This window comes from Lepus europaeus, chromosome 11 (genome assembly GCF_033115175.1).
Source record: "Lepus europaeus isolate LE1 chromosome 11, mLepTim1.pri, whole genome shotgun sequence".
NCBI lineage: Eukaryota > Metazoa > Chordata > Mammalia > Lagomorpha > Leporidae > Lepus > Lepus europaeus.
The window spans coordinates 50,762,667-50,784,845 of NC_084837.1; the positions used below are offsets into that span (position 1 = coordinate 50,762,667).

General features: G+C 57.3%; 1 protein-coding gene across 1 annotated transcript; it reads left to right on the forward strand.

Moving 5' to 3' along the window:
• The first annotated feature begins 14,332 nt into the window (after nt 1-14,332).
• Nucleotides 14,333-20,810, forward strand: JPH4 (junctophilin 4). Its single transcript, XM_062204643.1, has 5 exons — nt 14,333-14,711; nt 15,292-16,063; nt 18,922-19,040; nt 19,362-19,894; nt 20,727-20,810. Exons 1-5 carry the CDS (start codon nt 14,333-14,335, stop codon nt 20,808-20,810), a joined length of 1,887 nt encoding a protein of 628 aa, XP_062060627.1.
• Nucleotides 20,811-22,179: the final 1,369 nt, after the last annotated feature.

The window sequence follows — 22,179 nt, forward strand, 5'->3', positions numbered from 1 at the left end:
CCTGTGATGCCAGCATCCCATGTGGGCGCGGATTTGAGTCCCAACTGCTCCATTTCTGATCCAGCTCCCTGTTAATGTGCCTAGGAAAGCAGCGGAAGATGGCCCAAGTGCTTGGGCCCCTGCACCCACATGGGAAACCCGGAAGAACCTCCTGGCTCCTGGCATCAGCCTGACCCAACCCCAGCTGTTGCAGCCATTTGTGGAGTGAGCCAGCGGATAGAAGATCTCTGTGTGTGTGTCTTTCTCTCTCCCTCTGTAACTCTGCCTTTCAAATAAATAAAATCTTAAAAATAAAAAATTTATTTATTTATTTATTTGAGAGGCAGAGTCACAGAGAGAGGGAAAGAGAGAGGTCTTCCATCTACTGGTTCACTCCCCAAATGGTCACAACTGGGGCTGGACCCATCCAAAGCCAGGAGCCAGGAGCTTCTTTGGGGTCTTCTACTTGGTACAGGGGCCCAAGCACTTGGGCCATCTTCTACTGCTTTCCCAGGCCATAGCAGAGAGCTGAATGGGAAATGGAGCAGCTGGGACGTGAATCGGTGCCCATGTAGGATGCTGGTGCCAAAGTCGGAGGCTTAGCCCACAGTACCAGCCCCAGGGGTTGGTGACTTTTAACTAGGAAGGCAAGGAAGCTCCAGAGGAAATATGAGCTCCACCTCTAGGACATCCTCCTTGTGAGGTCAAAGGAGGGAGGGCTTCTAGATGGAGGTGCCAGCAGGCAGTTAGGAACGCTAGACCAACCAAGAGGAAGCCAGGCTGCGGGGTAGCACTGGCTACAGAGATGTGGTTATTGGGTGGGGATCGAGAGCCCACACACAGGAGGAAGCAGCCAAGGCCAGACCTCGGAAATGATGGCGCTACTGACTTGTCCCTGGGCGCCATGCCCACTCTACTCTGTGGTGCTGGGGCTGGAGGTCATCAAGCAGCCCCTCCCAGACCCCCTCATACGAGCTCACTGCCCATGAGCTTGTGGACGGGAACCACTGGGACGAGAGGGGGTGGGGGGCGTCCTCCCTGTGGCCAGCTCCTGCCCTAGGGTCAGCAAGCTTTATCTGTGAGCAGCTGGGGGGGAGCAGTGTGGACTTGGCAGGCCTTGGTCACAGCTTCTCGGCTCTGCCCCTGTGGTGAAAGCAGCCGTGGACAATAAGGCAATGACCCAGTGTGACCGTGAGGCAATAAAACTTGAGGGAAACTGGCATGTGAGTTTTTTTTAATAGTTTTCATGTGTTATGACCACTTAAAACATGGTGAAAACTGTCCTTGGCTCCCAGGTCATGGGGAAGCAGGTGGCAGCCAGACCTGGCCTGGTGGGCTGTAGTTGGCCCGGCGCCCACCTCCAAACTCCAGAGTCACTCCCAGCAGCTGCTGAACTGCACCTGCTGGAGATGTCCACGCCCCGGCCCCCTACAACCCACAGGGCAGCCCCGCGCAGAACCCTGAGTCTGAACCGAATGGGGGCGACTCTTCTGAGCCTGACAGCTCTGGGGACACCACTCAGGGAGGGGTGGGGGCGCAGGAATCAGGTGCAACCTGCTCTTGTGAGAGTTTGTGGGGAGGAGGGTGAGCAACTTGAGGGCAGGGTCTTATGTGGTGCCTGGGCCTCCCACCCATGAGTGGAAGCGTGGAGATGGTTCTGCTCCTGTCTGGCCATCAATCACCTCCCCTGGGCCTCCTTGAACCCTGGCATCCCTTCCCACGCTGTTCCCTCCCGACCCTGTGTCTGAAGACAGAACACACTTGGGCTCTGGCTGGGGGGGTCCCTGCTCCTGCAGATGTCCTCCTGGTGGACTCTGCCCTCCCAGGTAGCAGGCGCAGGTGAATTTCCCTCCCCCACCCCCACCCCCTCTACCTCCTCAGCTCTTGCAGGGGCTGAGCCAAGCGTGACAGCCGGGTCAGCCCTCCAGAGCTGCCGTGCAGGCGCAGAGAGCACTGTGGGTGTTTTCAATGCCATCGTGAGTTACCACTGCATTCAGTAATTATGTCCCTCATCCCCGTCCTCCGGCCCGGGCCCTGCTGTAGGTGCGGGTGACACAGCAGCAAGGAGAAGGAGGTCCACGCCTTCGAGGAGCTTGTGTTCGGGTGGAGGGGGGCAGGGCATACACAAGTGGAACAGAAGGGGCAGCTCTGAGAGCAGCCCTGAAGAGAAACGCAGTGCAGAGACGGGGCCCAGGGTGTGTGCCGCAGCGGCCAGCTCAGCAAGGTCACTCTGAAGAGGCCACAGGTGCACAGAGGCCTGAAGGAAATGAGGAGGCGAGAATGTTCCAGGCAGCAGGAAAAGCCAAGGCAGCGGCTGGAGGTAGGAGGACGCGTGGCACAGTTCAAAGACCGGCAAGGGGGCCAGGGCTGCTAAAGCGGCTAAAGCGGATGGGAGGGAGGGAGGGGGAGGAAGTAAGTCAGAGAGGGTCGGGCTTCCAGATCGTCTTGCTGACCTCGCAGGTTCGAACAGAGAAGTGACACATCTGATTTGCATTGTACAACGTGTGCTGTGATGACCACAGGGAGAAGGGACTTCGAGCTGACCCCTCCATTCTTAGAACATTCTGAAAATAGAATACAAAGTGACATCCCCCAGATACAGCTCAACTGGCTGCGTACAAGAATAATAGAAGGGAAGCTCTGGGTCAGAGTGCCCACAGGCTAAATATGACTTGGTTAGTGCCATGCTATGGGGAGAACCCAGATGCCAGACTGTTCCGGAATGTGTCGGCATAGAATCTGACACACGGAACTGGGTCGCCAGCCGTGTGCCGCGTTTGGCGTTTCTGGGACTCCCTGCCATGCCTTATGCTTGCTGGTCTGCCCACCTGCCCCGCAGCCCGGCCTGCAGCTGGGCCTGTTTCCCTCCACGAGGGCTGTCTCCCAGTTTTTCCTCCTCTGCTGCCTGTGCCTTTCACACTGACGTTCGTTTGGCAACTGCCATCCACACGACTGAATGAAGAGCGCCGTGGGAGACTCTGGAAGGCCCCTGACGTCCAAGGCCTTTGTTACCTGTGCCTAGAGAGCTGTGTCTGCTGTTGGCTGAAACCTCCGCTGAGCAGCTCTAACCCTGGGCTCTCCGCCACCTCTCACGGTCAGGCCATCACAGCCAGCCTCCGGCTGCAGCCCCCGAGGCTGGTAGGGGCAGAATCGCGCAGGGAGTCCACGGGTCCTCTTGAATGCCTCTCCCCTCCCCGCTAAGCACAGCCCTTTCTTCCCCCAGCAAAGCGGGACCCTGTGTGACTGAGTATAAGGCTAAAGCATGCGGGACACACAGCCGCTCTCCCTTTTCTGGAAGGGAATGGAGATGCGTCCGGAAAGGGTGAAACCTGGAGGCGGCAGACACTGGGTGGCTGAGCCAGGGCAGGGGAACGGGAGCCAGTTCCCACCCTGCAGAGAGCGGGCACAGGTGTCCTCTTCCTCCTCCCAGCGTGGAGACTTCCCAGCCATGAGGCTCCCCGAGGCGTCTGCGGCCTTGCACCCAGCCTCCTGCTCCAGGGCCCCTGGAAGAGTCCCCGGGGGTTGGAAGCGACAGCCCCGAGAGGCCCGAGAGGCCACGGCTGGGGAGTGGCTCCTGCACTGCCCCAGGCCCAACACTCAGGTCCTGTGTGCACAGAGGCGGGGCGGGATGGAGAGGTGAGTTGCCAACAAATCACAGAGTTGGCCCTGGCTTCCCTCCCCTTCCCTGCTTCCTGCCCTTGCCATCCCAAGGCCCATCAGATACAACACCCACTGGCAATGGTGTCTAACGAGCACGAATGCACTCCCAAGGGAGGATAGCTCCAGCCCAGGTACCCTCCGCACATGGCCTCCCATGTGAGCACTGGTTTGAGTACTGGCTGCTCTGCTTTGGATCCAGCTCCCTGCTAATGTGCCTGGGAAAGCAGAGGATGATATCCCAACTAGGTGGGCCCCAATCACCTTTGTAGGAGAACCGGATGCAGTTCTGGGCTCCTGGCTTCAGCCTGGCCCTGCCTGGCCACCATAGCCATGTGGGGAGTGAATTGGCATATGGAAGATCTCTCTCTCTCTCTCTCTGTCTCTCTCCTGGGCTGGGCAGGGGCAGAGCCACGTTGCTGGAACAAGTCTTCCCAGGCTGAAAGAAAGCTATGGGTGTGATTAGGGTGAGTAGAGTGGAACTGGTTGTTCATCCATTCCATCCCCACCAAGGGCAGGATTTGAAGGAGTTACCAAGCTCTCTAATCCGCAGCCTTCTCATCTGTACAGTGGGGGTGGCAATCGTCTACTCTGGAAAGTTGCTGGGGATTACGTGACACACTGCAAGTAGAATGCTTAGCACAGGGCTTGCTGCATGGAAAGCCTCCCAGGAATTCAGTTTATCAGTACCACTGTCTTCCATGTTATCTGCAAAACAATAAGAATCCCGGGGTCTGGTCAGTGTCATGGTCAATGCCCACAGCACTGATGGGAAGACTGTCCTGGGGCCACTGTGTCAGGAGGCAGGGACTGCAGGGAGCTTCTGCGAGGTGCCCTGGGGGAGAGCCCAGCAGTTGTGCCAGGCAGGAGCTGCCAGGCGGGGGCCCCCCAACACGATGACAGAACTGGGAACATCCTGCCTGCTTGGCCCTCACTGAAGAGTGGAATTGGCTTGCTGTCTCCACGTCCCCACTGTGGTCAGCCTGCACCACCACCTACTCCCACGCTGTTGGAAATCTCCGTAATCAGAGTGCACAGTGGAAGGGGGCCCCGTGCTTGTGCAGAGACCTCTCTAGGGGAGTGTTGGGAGCCACCCCCGTGGCGTGGATGCCCTTATGCTTATGCGAGGGGAAATTCGGCGCTTTGAGAATCTCTGACCTAAGACAGAGTCTCCAACTTCCCTAACCCACAGTCTTGCCCAGGGGAATCTGGGCTTTCAAACACTGGGAACTGGGTGAGAAGGAGGCATCAGATCGAGGCTGAGGAGAGGAAGGGCGGGGCACTGCCAGCTTCATGAGGCAGAATGAGAAATTTCTTTGCTTTAAATTTTATTTATTTGGAAAAAAAAATTTTTATTTATTTGGAAGGCTGATGAAGAGAGACCTCTCACCACTAGTTCACTCCCTAAATGCCCGTAACAGCCACAGTTGGGCCAGGCCAAAGAGAGCAAGGAACTCAGAATCTCCCATGCCTGGACTCAGGAGTGGAGCCCGGACTCGAACTCAGGCACCCGGACATGGGATGTGGACGTCCGGGTCCCAAGCAGCATCCTAATCGCTGAGCCAGACGCCCAGAGAGAAGCTTCTTTACCTGGAGATGTAGCTCAGAGCCGCCAGGATCTCCCACACTTATTCTCAGCACACATCATTTCAAACGATTGCTCCCACTTTTCTTCGAAGATGCCACTTTTAAAATATTTTTTCGACTTTTCTATTTTTATCGAAGAATCGAGGAGATGTTAATCTGTCTTTAACACCTGCTAATTTCCTGTTTAATAAGGGAATGCTGTGAGAAGTAGCAGTTGCAGCTGCGAGAGGTAAAAATTCCACCCTGGGAAATCAAATGGTTGAGCTGCCGAGTCCAGAGCAGGCATCAGAAACAACGAATCGCGAGGCCTGAGCGGGATTTCCTGTACTCACGTGTGTGCTGTAATTGTAGTTTAACCGCCAGGCCTCTTCCGGCTTCTTCCTCTCCGCGCAGCTGCCAAATAGGGATTTAGGTAATGATCCCAATTTGCTGCTTCTTCAGGTGGCCTTATCTACAGATATAAACCGGCCGCTGAAGAGGCAGTGGGACTCAGCCTCTCCAAGCCCCCAGCTCCTCTCCCAGCTGCGGGTCAAGCCTGCATTGCTCTGGGAATCTTGAGGGTCCTAACTCCACCTCCCACCCACGTTTGCATGGGGTTAAGGCAAAGCAATGGGCTGACCGCTGTGGTATAGCAGGTAAAGCTGCCGCCTGCAGTGCCGACATCCCATATGGATGCCGGTTCAAGTCCTGGCTGCTCCACTTCCAATCCAGCTCTCTGCTATGCCTTGGGACCGCAATAGAGGATACTCCAAGTCTTTGGGCCCCTGCACCCACGTAGGATACCCAGAAGGAGCTCCTGGCTCCTGGCTTTGGATCGGCCCACCTCCGGCAATTGTGGCCATTTTGGGAGTGAGCCAGTGGATGGAAGATCTCTCTCTCTCTCTCTCTCTCTTCTTCTCTGTGACTATACCTTTCAAATAAATAAATAAATCTTTAAAAAAAAAAAAAAAAGACTTGGAGCAAATCTGAAAAAACAAAAAAAGACTACAGCAATGCCCCCAGAAGGCAATACGTGGCTGGTGGCCACCCCTCTTGGGTGTCTTGGCCACTTCACCCCCAACTCTGGCTCAGAACAGTGGGCTCCAACCCCTCTCACCTCGGCTCAGGCGTGCTTCCCCTGATCCCCTGATCCCCAGGCCAGCCACTGAAAGCACACAGCGCGTGCGCCTCTGCAAGAGGCAGGGTCCTTTGCTGTTCACTCAAATCTCACGTGGCCCTGTGACAGCCCAAGTGGTTGCAACAGTATCATCCTCCCCCCCCCTTCCGCACTCCATCCGACCCCAGGACAGATCCGGGCTCTGCCCTCAGCCCCACCGATGAGGAGGAAGGTCCAGTACCAGGCGGATCTCTTTGCACCAGCACGGGAAGCAGACAGGCTTAGGAGAGCACCGTAGCAGATGCTGGGCTTTGAGGGACATTGTCCTCTCTCCAGAGGGGCAGGGAAGCGATATACATGTCCCATTTGCCCAACTGCAGAGGATTCACGGTCCCTGGGGCCCTTCCCTGTGTCTCTCAGTCAGTGGACCTCCAGTAAAAATCTCTGCTCTCATGGAAACATGAACAGAGAAAGAGCAAAACCAAGATCTCACAGCCAGTGTGGTTTCGGCCAGGCCATCACCCCTCTCAGCCAGCCAAACCTGGGAATGAGAGGTGGGGACAGGCAGGGAAGGGCAGTCTTACAGAACATTCTGGAATTGTGATCTGATGAGCAGAGGGGATCCGTGCATCTAGCTGGCAGTGGCCAGACAGAGGAAATGCAGTGTCTGGCTGCTGGCCACTATCACTTGCTCCCACGGGCAGGATCTCTGGCCCTCTCCTGACCCCTGGCGGCCCACAAGATGAGGCAGGGGAGGGCAACTCCTCCCTGGTCTAGGGGCAGGGGGCAGCCAAGTGATCCCAGCACAGCTGGAAAGATGCAGCCCCTACCCCACAGCCCCAGCAGGGGTCCCCACGAAGTGCCAGCATCCTTCGCGGGGGATTTGCTCCACGGCAGTCACCAGATGTCTTCTCATTAAGAAGCCTGTCAATCATTCAGATGTATACAAAGAATGAACTTTTTAGCTGTCAATATGGTAAAATGGATATGTGTGTGTGTATCCCTGTGTATCTCCATGTGTGTGTGTCCCTGTGTGTATCCATGTCAATCTGTATCTGTGTGTTTGTCCCTGTGTGTATCCATGTCAATCTCTGTGTGTGTCCCTGTGTGTATCCATGTCTATCTGTGTGTGTGTCCCTGTGTGTATCCATGTCAATATGTATGTGTGTGTGTCCCTGTGTGTATCCATGTCGATCTGTGTGTGTGTCCCTGTGTGTATCCATGTCAATATGTATGTGTGTGTGTCCCTGTGTGTATCCATGTCGATCTGTGTGTGTGTCCCTGTGTGTATCCATGTCAATATGTATGTGTGTGTGTCCCTGTGTGTATCCATGTCGATCTGTGTGTGTGTGTTTGTCCCTGTGCGTATCCATGTCTATCTGTATGTGTGTGTCCCTGTGTGTATCCATGTCTATCTGTATGTGTGTGTTTGTCCCTGTGCATATCCATGTCTATCTGTATGTGTTTGCCCCTGTGTGTATCCATGTCTATCTGTGTGTGTGTCCCTGTGTGTATCCATGTCTATCTGTATCTGTGTGTTTGTCCCTGTGTGTATCCATGTCAATCTGTGTGTGTGTCCCTGTGCGTATCCATGTCTATCTGTATGTGTGTGTTTGTCCCTGTGAGTATCCATGTCTATCTGTATGTGTTTGTCCCTGTGCGTATCCATGTCTATCTGTATGTGTGTGTCCCTGTGTGTATCCATGTCTATCTGTATGTGTGTGTTTGTCCCTGTGCGTATCCATGTCTATCTGTATGTGTTTGCCCCTGTGTGTATCCATGTCTATCTGTATGTGTGTGTGTGTCCCTGTGTGTATCCATCTCTATCTGTATGTGTGTGTCCCTGTGTGTATCCATCTCTATCTGTATGTGTGTGTGTGTCCCTGTGTGTATCCATGTCAATCTGTATGTGTGTGTGTCCCTGTGTGTATCCATGTCAATCTGTGTGTGTGTCCCTGTGTGTATCCATGTCTATCTGTATGTGTGTGTTTGTCCCTGTGAGTATCCATGTCTATCTGTATGTGTTTGTCCCTGTGCGTATCCATGTCTATCTGTATGTGTGTGTCCCTGTGTGTATCCATGTCTATCTGTATGTGTGTGTTTGTCCCTGTGCGTATCCATGTCTATCTGTATGTGTTTGCCCCTGTGTGTATCCATGTCTATCTGTATGTGTGTGTGTCCCTGTGTGTATCCATGTCAATCTGTATGTGTGTGTGTCCCTGTGTGTATCCATGTCAATCTGTGTGTGTGTGTTTGCCCCTGTGTGTATCCATGTCAATCTGTGTGTGTGTGTCCCTGTGTGTATCCATGTCAATCTGTATGTGTGTGTGTCCCTGTGTGTATCCATGTCAATCTGTGTGTGTGTCCCTGTGTGTATCCATGTCTATCTGTATGTGTGTGTGTGTCCCTGTGTGTATCCTTGTCTAAGTATCTGTGTGTGTGTTACAAATAAAGGCCAGTATAGATCAGGGTGCAATGAAACCAGCATTCTCATTCATAACCCATGAGAGTTAAATTCATTCAAGTGATTCTGGCAAAATCTTAAAAAGTCCTTCTATTCTGGGACCTAATAATTGTATTGTTAAGAATCCAACCTCAGGGGTCAGCGTTGTGGCACAGCAGGTTAAACCTCCACCTTAGGCCTGGCCCAGCCCCAGCCTTTGTGGCCATTTGGGGAATAAATTAGTGGATGGAAGACCTCTCTCTGTGTCTCTCCTCCTCTCTCTGTAACTCTGTCTTTCAGGTAAAAACACAAATTTTTTTTTATAAAGAAACTTATTTTAAAAAAAAGAATTTAACTTCAGGGGCCAGCGCTGTGGTGCCGTGGGTTACACCGCTACTTGCCCCACCCAATACCAGAGCACCAGTTCAAGTCCCAGCTGCTCTGCCTGGGAGGGCAGCAGGTGATGACCCAAGGACTTGGGTCTCTGCCATCCGTGTGGGAGACCATCATGGAATTCCTGGCTCCTGGCTTTGGCTGGCCCCATCTTATCCACTGCAGGCCATCTGGGGAATGAACCAGGGTGGTGGATGGAAGCTCTCTCTCTCTCTGTCTGTCCCTCTTTCTCTGTGTAGCTTGCCTTTCAAATAAATAAATCAATCTTCTTAAAGAAGAAGAAGAAGAAGAAGAAGAAGAGGAGGAGGAGAAGGAGTCCAACTTCAAGAAATCAAGAGACTGACACCACAGAAGACCTGGAATTTGGGTAAAGGTGGTGGAGGGGGATAAGGTGAGCCAAGAGTGATAACTGCTAAAGTGAGGGCATGGGCAGGTAGACAGAGGCTGTTTATTCTATCTACTTTGGCTTATTTTGAAATTTTCAAGGATAAAACATTTTAAAGAAAAGTCAGAGATACAAAGATTTGTACACAAAGATTAATTTTTAACAGCAAAAAAGTGTAGACAGCATAAAAGAGCTACACTAAAATAGTAAAAAAAAAATATGGTGCCTCCAAACAGGGGAATATTACACAGTCATTCAAGATCCAAGGAGGTTTTAACGACGTGAAAAAAATGCTTACCACGTAAAGCCAAGTGAATGAGTAGGATGCAAGATCTTATGTGCAGCATTTAGCCAATTATATTAAGTAAAAATACATGGAAGCGACTCTGAGAACGTACTGAGTGTTAGACAGTAAGTGTTACACGGTGATTTCCCTTTGTATTCCTGCTATTGTACTGTGTTCTCCAAATTTCAACAATGTTCCCACTTTGCTTTTTTTTTATTTTTATTTTTTGACAGGCAGAGTGGACAGTTTTTATTTTTATTTTTTGACAGGCAGAGTGGACAGTGAGAGAGAGACAGAGAGAAAGGTCTTCCTTTTTGCCGTTGGTTCACCCTCCAATGGCCGCCGCGGCCGGCGCGCTGCGGCCGGGGCACCGCGCTGATCCGATGGCAGGAGCCAGGTGCTTCTCCTGGTCTCCCATGGGGTGCAGGGCCCAAGCACTTGGGCCATCCTCCACTGCACTCCCGGGCCACAGCAGAGAGCTGGCCTGGAAGAGGGGCAACCGGGACAGGATCGGTGCCCCGACCGGGACTAGAACCCGGTGTGCTGGCGCCGCAAGGCGGAGGATTAGCCTGTTGAGCCGCGGCGCCGGCCCCCACTTTGCTTTTATAAAATGGCATCTGTGAGTGCATACGAACTTGAGCACCAAGGGCTGCCATAGGTTAGCTGTGCAACACTGGACAAATTAATTAACTTCCAGGGCCCTGATCCCTTACCTCTAAAACAGGCCAATTGCCAATGTATTTTCAAGCCGCTATTACTATGCACTGGGCACCAGGCCAAGTAGTCCACCCTCCATTAATAAGCATACATTCTATCCATGCACACAATTTGCACGTGATCATCTCCATCTTCACCATGAGCTACGGAGTAGGTCATGATATCCCCGAGATACACGCAGGCTGTCAATCAGAATAGTTATGCGATGCGCTCAGGTTTACTCTGCTCGTAGCTGGAAGAGTCAGGATGCAGCCGTAGGTCTGTCCATCTTTGGAAGCCCAGCTCTTGGTCCCCAGCCTGGATGGCTCCCGGTTTCCGTTCGGTTGTGAGGAGTGAATGAGGTCATCCAGACAGCGTGCCAAGCACAGTACCTGGCTCCCAGCACAGAGCCACTCCATGTAATGCTAGCTCCCTTGGCCCTGACATCTGAACATGGGCATATGGTGGCCAAACAAACCAGTGAGCTCTTGGAAGGAAAAAAAAAAAAAGCATTCCTGCCCTGAGAGGGGGACTGGAGGACATGTGAGGACAGAAGAGGACAGGGCCGGAAGGCTGGCTCCCCCAGGGCTAGCGTCTCACATGTTCTGGGCAGCTGCTGTCAGAGACTTTGGCACTTCAGCAAGCCCGAATACAGGCACAAAGCACCTGCCCCAACTTCCACTTCCACCTGCTTCCTTGGGTCTGTGCTGTGCCCATGGCTTGGCGTGGCTTTTCCTGTATTCTCCCTTTCTTGGAGAAAAGAGGGGTCTTAACTGCGGAGTAAGACAAGACACCACGAGAAGCAGGGAGGGTTAGCTATCTAAGGACAGCTGACACAGCCGCAGCTGCCCCCGAGCTCCCTTTCGGAGTCACCGTCACTGCCTCTTTCCCTGGGGAACAGCGGGAGTTCAGCTCTGGCCCTAGTCTCTGTTCCCAGCCCATGGGCTTGTCAGGGCACTGGGACCGGCTAGCTGTCCACCTTATCTGCTAGGTGAGAGCAGGCACCACGCTGTTCACCACCGGATCCCTAGCTCCCAGCAGTGGGCCTAGTCCACGGTGAACTCCGTAATGCCTGATGGAGAACTGAATGAATGAATGAACGAACGAATGACACAGGAGCTCTCCATCAACCATCAGGTCCCCAGTGGACACTTACCCACCCTGTACCATGCTAGCATTTATAAGATGCGGTCCCTGACCTGGAGACATAACACTGACTTTTTTTTCCCAACGTCATAGAAACTTAGTAAAAACTTAGAGCAAGGGAAATCTTGCTTACTCCAAACCTCACGCTCTCTATTTCCCAACCCCCCACAAAGAACTCAAAATGGAGCCCCTGAGTCTCAGAAGTACATGGGATCCTGAGAGGAATTACAGGGCTCAAAATATCTAGCATCCTGTGCCCTGATCCTAGCTCTGCCGCCTCTGCTGTGTGGCCTCTGGCAACTGACTTCCCACTCTGGGCCTTTTCAACATATAGTAAGGCTTGGGAGGGGAGCAGTGGAGCAGGTCTTCTTAGGAAGCAAGAGCAAGTATTGGGTCTGACAGTTAACCTGTCGTATGTCCTCCTTCCTAAATGCTTAGAGACGGGTGGACAGAGCCGCACAGTCTACAGAAGCTTGGGTGGGGGGCTGCTTGAGGCTGGACAGAGGCATGGTGGGCTGGAAGGGTCTCACTGCTCAAAGGGCCGGCGCAGCTGTGTGCAGCAGCATTTTTGCTGAACAGCTGCAAAGGAGGAGACCTCCAAAGCCCCCAGGGTCTTCACGGCATCACCAGGCATGACCCCCTCCCCACCCTCCACCCCCACCCTACTTCCCCCATTTTAAAATAACACACCCCTCCTCTTCAGTGGCATGAACCAGGGAGCAATAGTTGTTGGGGGTGGAGCTTAGGGAGGCCTAGAAAAGCACAGGTGGTGCCAGGTCCCCCCCCCCCCCCCCCGCTTTGCCCCCTCAGGTCAGGCCCCCATCAAGCTTCCTGAGAAGGCATAGCAGAGTGAGGCGCTCGGTCGTGGGCTCCCTGGACGCCCGCATCCAGGCCCAAAGGCCGCCTGGCTTCCAGCCAAGCTGCTGGCAGGTTCATGCTCCCCGCCTGGACCCCACCAACACCACTTCCGGCCCTCCAGTCTCCATCTGGGCTCTTCCTGCCTGGATGTCTATACCCACGCCTGCCCTTCCCTCTGCAGCGCTTTCTCCCTCCCTTCACAACCCTTCTCTCCATATCTATTTCTTTCCCCTCCCTCCCTCCTCCCCTGCTCTCCCCGCAGAACCATCCCTCACCAGCACCAGACCGGGTCTCCCGCCCCCCCACGCCCGCGATAGCCACCCCCCTCCTTGGTGCTCACCCCTGCACCTCTCTCTTTGTATTCCTCTCGCCGGCATCTCTCCTCCCCCGCCCGGCCCGGGCCTCCCCCTGCCTCCCCATCTTCAGCCCAGTCTCCTCCCCCTGGCTCCTCTCCCTCCCTCCCCCCCACCTCACCCCACTCCCTGCCTGCAGGCCAGGGTTTCTCTCCGCCCTGGGGGTCTCAGTGCCTCTCCCTCTGCTCCCTACCTGCCTCTCCTACACTGCAGCTTAGCCGGCACCCATCCTTTCTGCCTGGGCTTCCCCCCTCCCCATCTTCTTCATCTGCCTCCTCCTCTCTCCACCCTCTCCTCTCCTCTCTCTGCCCCTTTAAATCTGCCTGGTCCAGCCTCCCCCGTGATGCTGGAATGGAGCAAACATTGATTTGTGCTCGGATGGAATCGGAATTTTGATTTTTTTTTCCTCTCCCAACCATCAGAAGAAAAAAAATAATAAAAAACACCCCCTCTCGCTAGCCCCCTCCCCCTTCCCATCCAGCTTCCAGCTCCTCTTGCCTGTCTCCATCCAAGACAGATTTTTTTTCCCCTACACTATTCTCATCTCCCTCCACCCCTGCCGCTGCCTCGCCCCCCACTCCATCAGCCTGCTCCTTCAGCTGGAAAGAGAGAGAGGGGCCTCTCTTCCAACGACTCCCCACCTCCCCTGTCTGGGGTGGAGCGGTCTCTCCGGAAGGGGAGGGGGCTTGGCTTGTCCAGGCGAGGTGGGAGTGGAGGTGTCCGGCCATGGATTCTGAGCCCGGGAGGCGGCCTGAGCCTCAGCCCACAGGGTGAGTACCGGCCCCCTCCCTGCCTGTCTGCCCATCCCCACCCTGGCCTTTCCCCTGCATAGCTACCCCCTGTCCCCAACCTTCCCCCAGAGGAACCCTCTCTCTGCCCACCTTGTCTGATCTCCCCCCAAGATTTTTACCCCACCCCCACCCCTGCTTCGCCAGAGAAGTCAGAGAACCGGAGCAGAGGGGTCCTGACAGCACCTGGGAAGCGGGTGGAAGTCTGCCCAGCCCCCTCTTGAGACCCCTAAACTGCCATCCTCTCCATGCGCTTTGGGGTTCTGGGCTGGAGAAGTGGGACGCCCGCTTGGGGTTGGGGCTTGCAGTCTCTACAGGGAGGGAGGGATGGGGAAGCCTCCGGGCCCCCCCAAAGCTTTGGGAGCTGCTACCGGGGGCGGAGGGGGGCGGCTGGGGGGCGGTGCTGAGGCTTTGGAGCCGCCCGGCCAGGGAGCGGCGGGCAGAGAGGAGGGGCCTCGCTCACCACCTTCCCCCCACCCCGTCTTTCTCCGCAGCCACTCAGGATGAGGGTCCGGCCCTGCCTGCCCGCGCTGGGGGCCCCCCGCCCAGCCCCGATCTAAGTGCCCCCGCCCCCAGGCCTCGCCCGGCTCCCAGGCCCCCAGCCGGCTCTCCAGCCCCAGGATGCGCTGAGCCACCGGGGGGCTGAGGCCGCGCCAACTACATGCATGTCCCCCGGGGGCAAGTTCGACTTTGACGACGGGGGCTGCTACGTGGGGGGCTGGGAGGCGGGGCGGGCACATGGCTACGGCGTGTGCACGGGGCCCGGCGCCCAGGGCGAGTACAGCGGCTGCTGGGCGCACGGCTTCGAGTCACTGGGCGTCTTCACCGGGCCCGGCGGACACAGCTACCAGGGCCACTGGCAGCAGGGCAAGCGCGAAGGGCTGGGCGTGGAGCGCAAGAGCCGCTGGACGTACCGCGGCGAGTGGCTGGGCGGGCTGAAGGGGCGCAGCGGCGTGTGGGAGAGCGTGTCCGGCCTGCGCTACGCCGGGCTCTGGAAGGACGGCTTCCAGGACGGCTACGGCACCGAGACCTACTCCGACGGAGGTGCGCGGCCCGGCCCACCGATGTCTGTCTGCTCCTCCGCCGGCGCCCTCCCCACCCCCCCGCCATATGCCCCGCGCCCCGTTGTTCCCCACACGCCTCCCCCAGCCATATGCGACCCCGGCGCCCATTCCCCCGCCCTTCTGCCCTCTCCCGCCACCGCCCGCCCCTGCCATCCTCGTGCGTCTCTCTCCCTCGTCCCCCGTCTGCCTGCCCTCACCGCTTGCTGTCTGCCTGCCCCTCCCCACCTGCCAGCGCCCGGCACCCCTGCTCAGCCCGCACGCCCTCGCTGCTCTCCTCTGCGGGCTTGCCCGTCGTAGTGCGGGTGGCTTGCCCCGGGTTTGTCGTAGACATATTGTCAGGTGGCCCTCACGCCCTCTGGGCCGCCTGTGTGCGCCTCCTCCTCGCAACGTCTCTCCCCCTCCCCCCCGCCACTGCCCAGAGCCACGTGCCTCCCTGCTCCGCTGGTCACCCACCCCTGCCCACCCAGCAGGGCCTCCCCACCTCCCACTCTCGGGACCGGGGCTGCCCACAGCCCAGCGACGAGGTCTGACGGTGTCTCCCATCCCCTCCCCGCCCGCAGGCACCTACCAGGGCCAGTGGCAGTCCGGCAAGCGCCACGGCTACGGGGTGCGCCAGAGTGTGCCCTACCATCAGGCGGCGCTGCTGCGCTCGCCCCGACGCACCTCCCTGGACTCCGGCCACAGCGACCCCCCGACGCCGCCCCCGCCTCTGCCCCTGCCGGGCGACGAGGGAGGCAGCCCGGCCTCGGGCTCCAGGGGCGGCTTCGTGCTGGCCGGGCCAGGGGACGCCGACGGCGCGTCCTCCCGAAAGCGCACCCCAGCGGCCGGCGGGTTCTTCCGGCGCTCGCTGCTGCTCAGCGGGCTCCGGGCAGGCGGGCGCCGCAGCTCCCTGGGCAGCAAGCGGGGCTCCCTGCGCAGCGAGGTGAGCAGCGAAGTGGGCAGCACGGGACCCCCGGGCTCCGAGGCCAGCGGGCCGCCGGCCCCAGCGCCGCCCGCCCTCATCGAGGGCTCTGCCACCGAGGTGTACGCGGGCGAGTGGCGCGCCGACCGGCGCAGCGGCTACGGTGTGAGCCAGCGCTCCAACGGGCTGCGCTACGAGGGCGAGTGGCTAGGCAACCGGCGGCACGGATACGGGCGCACCACCCGCCCCGACGGCTCCCGCGAGGAGGGCAAGTACAAGCGCAACCGGCTGGTGCACGGGGGGCGCGTCCGCAGCCTCCTGCCCCTGGCTCTTCGGCGTGGCAAAGTCAAGGAGAAAGTGGACAGGGCTGTCGAGGGCGCGCGTCGAGCCGTGAGCGCAGCCCGCCAGCGCCAGGAGATCGCCGCTGCCAGGTGGGCATCTGGGGAGTGCAGAGCCCAAAGCTTGGCAGAGAGGCCAGAGGGTGTGCTGGGGACAAGGGAGGAGGAGCTGCATCAGGGAGGACCGAGGCCCAAGGCCCGGAGGGGGAGAGCAGGCCTAAGACTAGGCCACAGTAGTTCTGGGCAGTTGGGGGTGTTTAGATGTGAGGCTACAGGTGGATGTGGGTGTCATCATGGGCAGCTTTGCAAAGGAGGACTAAGACTGCACGTGTGTCTCGGGATCCTCTGTGTGGTGATGTGTGTCCCACTGCTCTGTGTGGGAGTAGCCACGGGCACTGCTTTGTGCAGGCCCAAAGGCCTTTCTGGAACTCAGACGTGTCCCCAGTGGGAAGACTGGCATCCGGTCCAGCCTTCAGGCCAGAACATCAGCCCTGGGCGGAACAGGGAGGGAGTGTCCCTTCCTAACCACATCCTAGGCTGACACCATTTCAACCCTGGGCCTGGGGGAGGTCTCACTTTCTCACTTGTCCGCCTGACTTACCCACCTGAAAAGATGGTCTCTCCCATTTTGCCTCCTCTGCCTTCTTTCATCCGAGGGCTAAAGATGTGAGAGGAGGAGGAGGTGGCTTGTCTGTAAATGGAATTGCCTTTCTGCAAATCAGATTACAGTTCACACCCCAGGAACTTGCTGTCTAAAGCAGTGCTGTCCAATAAGAAAATAAGTCAAATATGTAACAAAGTCTCCTCATAGCCGCATTAAAAAAAAAAGACACAGGTAAAAGGAATTTAATAATATATTTTTACTTAAACCAGTATGAGTATATCCAAAAGATTATCGTTTCAACCTGTAGTCAATATAAAGCTACTGAGATAGTTTGCATTGCTTTCGGACCGAGTTTTTGAAATCTGGTGTGTATTTTACACTGACAACACATGATTTCAAATTGGACTGGCCACATGTCAAGTGCTTAATAGCCACACATGGCTTTTGAGTACTGAATTAGATAGCACAGATCGAAAGCAAGCCAGAAATCCATCTGTAATGAGATTCAGAGGCCCTTGATTTATACAACCCACACATTTGAATTTTTATACGTTGGCTTTTCTTTAAAAGACATGGGGGCGTGGCTGAGGGATTTTGTTTGCATCTGAGACTATTCCAGAGGGTCGGAGAAGAGGATCTCTCCAGTAGGCTCCTGTGGATTTGTATGATGGTGACTCTGAGTGTGTGTGTGTGCATGTGTGTGTGTGTGTGAACGTATCAGACCCAGGGACTGTGCATCTGTAGATGTTTCTGAGCGTCTGGGTGTTTGCGCGAAGCCAGGGAAGGGGGAAGGCAGAGCACCGGGGAATATTTAAGGCTGGAGAGGGTGGAGGCATGTACAGGAAAATCTGATCTCAGTAACTAGAGGATCAGGCAGTGGGAAGAGGCTGGTTGGTCTCCCCAGCAACAGGCCTGGCAACCCTGATTGGCTGCCAGCTGCCATGGAAACAGCAGAGCCTCCAGAGCAGGTGCCTCTGTCAGGTAGCCTGCGCTTGGCCTGGTGCCTGAGCACAGATGAAGGCCGTGCCTAGGATCTGATCATCCATATCCTCCTTCTGCAAAAAAGCCGGCTTCACGGCTGCCAGAGAACTTGGTGCAACCCAAGACTGATCCTCACACCCTGCCCCAGACTCTGAGACCTGCTCCGTTTCAGCCTGAACGCCCCAAGACAGAAGGGCGGGGCTCTCTGAGGTCCCTCCAAGCAGGCCCTCAAGGTCCCTGAGCCTCCAGGTTTGAGGACAGGAGACTGACCATATCTCCCCCATAGCACATAAAACAGTACGTGGATAAGAGGTGGACTTAGATGACAAGAGCGGCCCCACCCCCCACCCAGGCTGCCTTCCTAAGCCAGATAAAACAGGTCTGTAGCCAGAGACTCTTGGGCCTAGATCCATGCAAGCCCATGACAAAGGCACCTGATCACGTCTGTCTGTCCCTCTGTGCTCCATCTTCAGTCAGGCACACACACACACACACACTTAACAGCAGACAATAAAGGGGAAGGGGAAATTGAGGAAGCATCTAACCTCAGGGAGAACTGAGAAACTACAAAAAGAGGTGGAAGATTGATGCTGCTGCCAGGGTCTCTGTGCCCGAGGAGCAGGGCGGGAGGGGATGGGGCTGAGTTACAGTGCTGAGAACACAGGCACAGGATCGCAGCAGAGGGGAGGCCCACCTTGCTCCAGTGCAGGGGCTCAGAAAAGCACGAGATGGGGAAGGGGGTGGGGGTGGCAGAGAGAACAAATGTGAACACAAAGGAGGCTGAAGAAAAGCAAGATGGGAAATTCTCATGTCAGGAAATCCATGCTGGAAGAGGTAGGATTTAAAAAACAAGGAGAGCAGGCAGGGGAGAGGGGAAGGGAGGCCCCGGGCCAGGGGGTGGGAAAGGCCGGGATGCAAGTACGGGATGGTACCCTGGACCCTACAGAGAAACCTGTGACCCCGGGGAGTGTGCAAGGGGTTGATACCAACAGGAGCTTGCAGGCACCTTGCTGGCCTGCAGAGGATGTGCCGGCACAGAGGTCTTGCTTGTCACCCAGAAGGGAGCAGGACAGGAACGGAATAACTGGAGGGCCCAGCCCCTGCCGCTGGAAGAAGGAAGTGTTACTACGGGCCCTAATGGCAGAGGGTGTGAGAGGAGCAGGAGGGTGTGATGGCAGCGGGCAGAAGCAGCCCCGGCCTGTGCAGGCAGGGGAGCAGCAGGCAGAGGGAAAGCAAGGGTGAGGAGCTCAGCTCAGGAGGATATGGCGGGATGAGGGCAGGGGTGAAGGTCTGAAGGGCCTGGGCAGGGGCTGATTTGGAGCTGCGGGGGGAGGTCTGCTAAGTCCCTGTCCCTGGGACCCGACAGGGCCGCCGACGCCCTCCTAAAAGCAGTGGCAGCCAGTAGCGTCGCTGAGAAGGCCGTGGAAGCAGCACGGATGGCCAAGCTGATAGCCCAGGACCTGCAACCCATGCTAGAAGCCCCAGGTGAGAGGAGGGCAAACCCCCTGGGGAACCAGAACCGCTCAGGTGTGGAGCAGCGGGGATGGGAAGCCCTGGAGGGGGACTGGGGAGGTGTGAGGGTCCAAGGGGGCGGATGGCGGGGCCAGGCCCTGTTGTCTTGGGTGTGGGACTGGGCATTTATGAAATAGGGTGATGGGAGGTTTGGGGTTTGGGAGCAGCTATGGGCCGGTGGGGGTGGGGTGCAGCAGATTCCTGGGCAGTGCTGTCATGGGTGGTGGGGCTAAAGCTGTGAGCCCCCAGCCCAAGGCCTGTGAGGCCCCGCTGATTCCCACCTATCCCTGCCAGGCCGCAGACCCAGGCAAGACTCAGAAGGTTCCGACACGGAGCCCTTGGATGAGGACAGCCCCGGGGTGTACGAGAACGGACTAACACCCTCAGAGGGCTCCCCCGAACTGCCCAGCAGCCCTGTCTCCTCCCGCCAACCCTGGCGACCCCCTGCCTGCCGGAGCCCACTGCCTCCCGGAGGGGACTGGGGTCCCTTCACCAGCCCCAAAGCTTGGCCCGAGGAGTGGGGGGGCCCGGGGGAGCAGGTGGAGGAACTAGCTGGCTACGAGGCTGAGGATGAGGCCGGGCTGCAGGGGCCAGGGCCCAGAGACGGTTCCCCCCTCCTCGGAGGCTGCAGTGACAGCTCAGGAAGTCTTCGAGAGGAGGAGGGGGAAGATGAAGAGTCCTTGCCCCAGCTGAGGGCCCCAGGAGGCTCGGAGCCCGAGCCTGTGGCCACGCCTGTGCTGAAGGGCCCATCCTCGAGGGGTCCCGCTGCTGGGTGCCTGCTGGAAGAGCTCGAGGAGCCGGCTGCCACCGAGAGGCCTGCCCAGCCGGTGAGACCCCCTCTGTCCCCAGTGTGTGCCCTCTCTTCCCCAAAGCCTTGCCTCCCACCCTGTCCAGATCTCTGAGGGGCCTTGATTGCAACCCAGCTTCCTCTCTGCCCAGCCAGTCTTGGACCATCTCCCACCTTCCAGACCTTCTGAGCTGGAAGGAGCCGTAGAGACTGTGAGGTCCAAGCCCTTCGTTTGGCAGAGAGGGGAACTGGGGCCCGGAGCTCCTAAAGTAACTTGCCCATGGTTACCAACTAGTGATTAACGGCAGAGCCAGAACATTTGCCTCTGTTCTCTTTCCATATCATTTCCAGTCCCCAGATTCCTACTCCACCCCCACTGCCACCTCCGCACTTTCTCTCTTTGGTGCCCAGAAATAAAAAAGGAAAAAATCGTTCCCTCCCTATTCTGTCTCTCCCTCCCTCTCTTGGGAAGAAGAGAAATTGGAAAAGAGGCAGAAAACTGGGAGAGGCGGGGCTTCCCCAGAACCCTCTCTGCTGATTGGACTCCAGGCCCTCTCCTGTTTCCTAGCAACCACATCCTCACCCCTTCATCTCCCCCCCCCCCCCCCCCCCCATTGCAGCACAAGGCTGCCGCCAATGTCGGCTTCTGAGGCCGGGCTCTGTCTGCCTGGGCCACAGACTACGGGTGGGAGGAGTGTGGAGAGGGCGGCAGGGGAAGTGGGGAGCTTTGCAATACAAAGTATCGCCCGCGCCTCTGCAGGGCAGCGACTAGGACCCTCAGGCTTGGCCACTGCAGCCAGCCCAGGAAGCTGGGACCTAGCGCTGGCCCCGGCCCCCAGGGACTCAGCCTGCTTCCCCTTCTGTCTCTCTAGGGAGCTGCCAACCCCCTGGTGGTGGGAGCCGTGGCCCTCCTGGACCTCAGCCTGGCGTTCCTGTTCTCCCAGCTCCTCACCTGAGGCTGCTCCCCGGCCCAGTTCTGGCTTCAGTCGCCTGCCTCTTCACCCCGCGACCTGCCTCTCTCTCTCCCGCCTCCTGGTTGTTTTCTCGCCGGTCCGCCCTCCTCCCTTTCTTTTCTCTCATTCCGTCTCTTGCTTTTTCCTCCCCTCTCTTTCCCTCTGTCTTCCTCACCTTCTCTCTCTAGATTGTTTACATACGAAGGGCTTTTCTCTCTCAGAGGCGCTCTCCCTCCTGTCTCTGAGACACACAACTCTAAGTCAGACCATTGCCCCACATGCTCCCCACCTTTTCTTTAAACCTAAACTTCGCTGAGGATGGGGGTTTGGTGTCCTGAGGAGTCTCTTGTGAAGGAGGAAGACCACGGGGAAGAGGTGACTGGGGGCCGGGCCCGGTGTGGCCCGGCCGGGCGCTGGCTGAGCCCCTGAGGCTTCCGGGCCGTCACCTCCCGCCCTGGAGGACCTGCTCTTCCGTCCACGCACCGAGCTCGGTCCTTGCCTAAGCCCGTCCTTCCCAGGGGGAGACAAGGGGAGGGAGTGCAAAGTGCAGGAACTGCCTGGCGGCTCCCTTGTGCTCTCTTCAGCAGCCGGCCAGCCCCTCCTCCAGTCCCCGCGGCGGGGTGCCATGCAGAAAGGAACAACCCACACCCAGGTCCACCACCTCTCAAACTCTGCCCCCCACCCTGCGACCTCGCCCACCCTTCTGTGTCCCCCTAGAAGTTTATTATCGGTTGCTCTGGACTCACTTGTGGCCTTTGATTAAATTCCTAAGGGGCCTGAAGGAGACACTTCTGTGGTAGAGGGTTAGGGGGGCACAGCAGCCGGGACCCCACTCCCCAACTCCAGCAGTTGTGGTGGTGGCGGTGGGCTTGGCACTCGGGGGGGACTGGAAGCAGGCAGGAGAGCGGGCGCTGGGACACAGGGCAGCGGCAGAAGCGGTGGCAGCTGAAGCAGCCTCCCAGTGGGTCCTGTCCCTGCCCCCATCACACGACCATCTCGTGAAACGGGAAGACAGGAGGCCATCGAGGGAAGCCATCTCTCACACACTCTCCACGGCAGGGCTGAGGCGGGAGGCAGACCCCAGCTGAGAGGTGGGTGTGGGTGGAGAGCCCTGGAGAGGTTGTGGCTGATCCCCGGGACTAACTCACCCCCAGGGAGCTCTTTCCTCCCTCCCCTGCATGAGGCATAGGCAGACCGCCTGCCAACCCCTCCCTCAAGGAATGGCCTTGCCCGGGAATGCCCACCACACACCCCCTCTTCTTTTTTTCTAGTCAAACTGTTTACTCCTTGGCCTGCCTCCCTCCTTCCTCCCCTCTCTCAACCTTTACTTCTGATTTCTATTTCATGGAATTTGGGATTGAAGTTATACAAC